Source organism: Vigna radiata, unplaced genomic scaffold (assembly GCF_000741045.1).
Source record: "Vigna radiata var. radiata cultivar VC1973A unplaced genomic scaffold, Vradiata_ver6 scaffold_350, whole genome shotgun sequence".
Lineage (NCBI taxonomy): Eukaryota > Viridiplantae > Streptophyta > Magnoliopsida > Fabales > Fabaceae > Vigna > Vigna radiata.
In genome coordinates, this window is record NW_014542187.1 from 191152 (window position 1) to 192422 (window position 1271).

Here is a 1271-nt window from a genome sequence, read left to right on the forward strand (position 1 = left end):
AGTGGTGGAAAGGAAAAACAGAGCACTTGAAGAATTGGCAAGGTCTACGCTGAATGACAAGGATATGCCAAAATATTTCTGGGCAAATGCAGTAAGGACAACATGTTATGTATTGAACAGAACAATCATCAGTTTTATCCTCAAGCTGACACCTTATGAATTACTGAGAAGAAGAAAGCCAAATATTTCACACTTGAGAATCTTTGGAAGCAAATGTTTTGTGTTGAATAATGGCAAAGAAAGTCTTGCAAAATTTGACTCGAAAGCGGATGAGGAAATTTTCATAGGATATTCCTTGAACAGCAAGGCATACCGGGTATACAATAAGAGAACTATGAATGTGGATGAATCTATTCATGTTGCATTTGATGAGTACATTATGGATTCAAATCGTTCTAAACAAGTATGGAACTCTACTGAAGAAGATGAGAACACAGCTGATGAAGAAGGTCCTGAAGAAGTTAGTGAGAAAGAAGATGAGGCTTAGCAAGTCGAATCTCCTAAAGTTGAGTCGATTAAAACATGGAAGGTACCAAGAAATGTCTCAACTGACAATGTTATCGGTGACATGTCAAGAGGAGTCTTTACAAGAAGACAACTGAACCAGTACTGCATGAACGTTGCCTTTGTATCCAAAATTGAACCCAAGAAAATTGAGGAGGCATTGAATGATGAAAATTGGATGGTTGCAATGCAAGAGGAGCTTAATCAATTCACAAGGAATAATGCGTGGGAGCTTTTGTCTAGAAAACCTGATCTACAAGTGATTGGTACAAAGTGGGTTTTTCGCAACAAAATGGATGATTCAGGTGAAATCATAAAGAATAAGGCAAGGTTAGTTGCAAAAGGGTACTGTCAGGAAGAAGGAATCGACTATGATGAGACATATGCTCTTGTAGCCAGATTAAAAGTAATCAGAATGCTTCTAGTTATTGCATCCACTAATGAAATTCAAGCTGTATCAAATGGATGTGAAGAACGCCTTTCTTAATGGATACATCAAGGAAGAGGTATATGTTGAACAACCACCTGGATTTGAAGAGTTTGAATACCGTGATCATGTTTACAAACTAAAGAAAGACCTATATGGATTAAAGCAAGCGCCAAGGTCATGGTACGAAAGGTTAAGTGAATTCCTTATAAAGAAAGGATACTCAAGAGGAAAAGTTGATTTCACCCTTTTCATAAAAAACTCAAATAGGGATAAACTATATGTGCATATTTATGTTGATGACATTATTTTTGGCTCTACTATCCCTATGTTGTGCATA

General features: G+C 36.8%; 1 protein-coding gene across 1 annotated transcript; it reads left to right on the plus strand.

Annotated features, from left to right (window-relative positions):
• Positions 1-568: 568 nt before the first annotated feature.
• Positions 569-991, plus strand: LOC106779201 (uncharacterized mitochondrial protein AtMg00820-like). The gene has a single exon (XM_014667268.1). The coding sequence runs from the start codon at positions 569-571 to the stop codon at positions 989-991; it is 423 nt and encodes a 140-aa protein (XP_014522754.1).
• Positions 992-1271: the final 280 nt, after the last annotated feature.

What these genes read in the sequence shown, in the direction of transcription:
- LOC106779201 (XM_014667268.1), top strand. Translation starts at nt 569, where the DNA reads ATGTCAAGAGGAGTCTTTACAAGAAGACAACTGAACCAGTACTGCATG.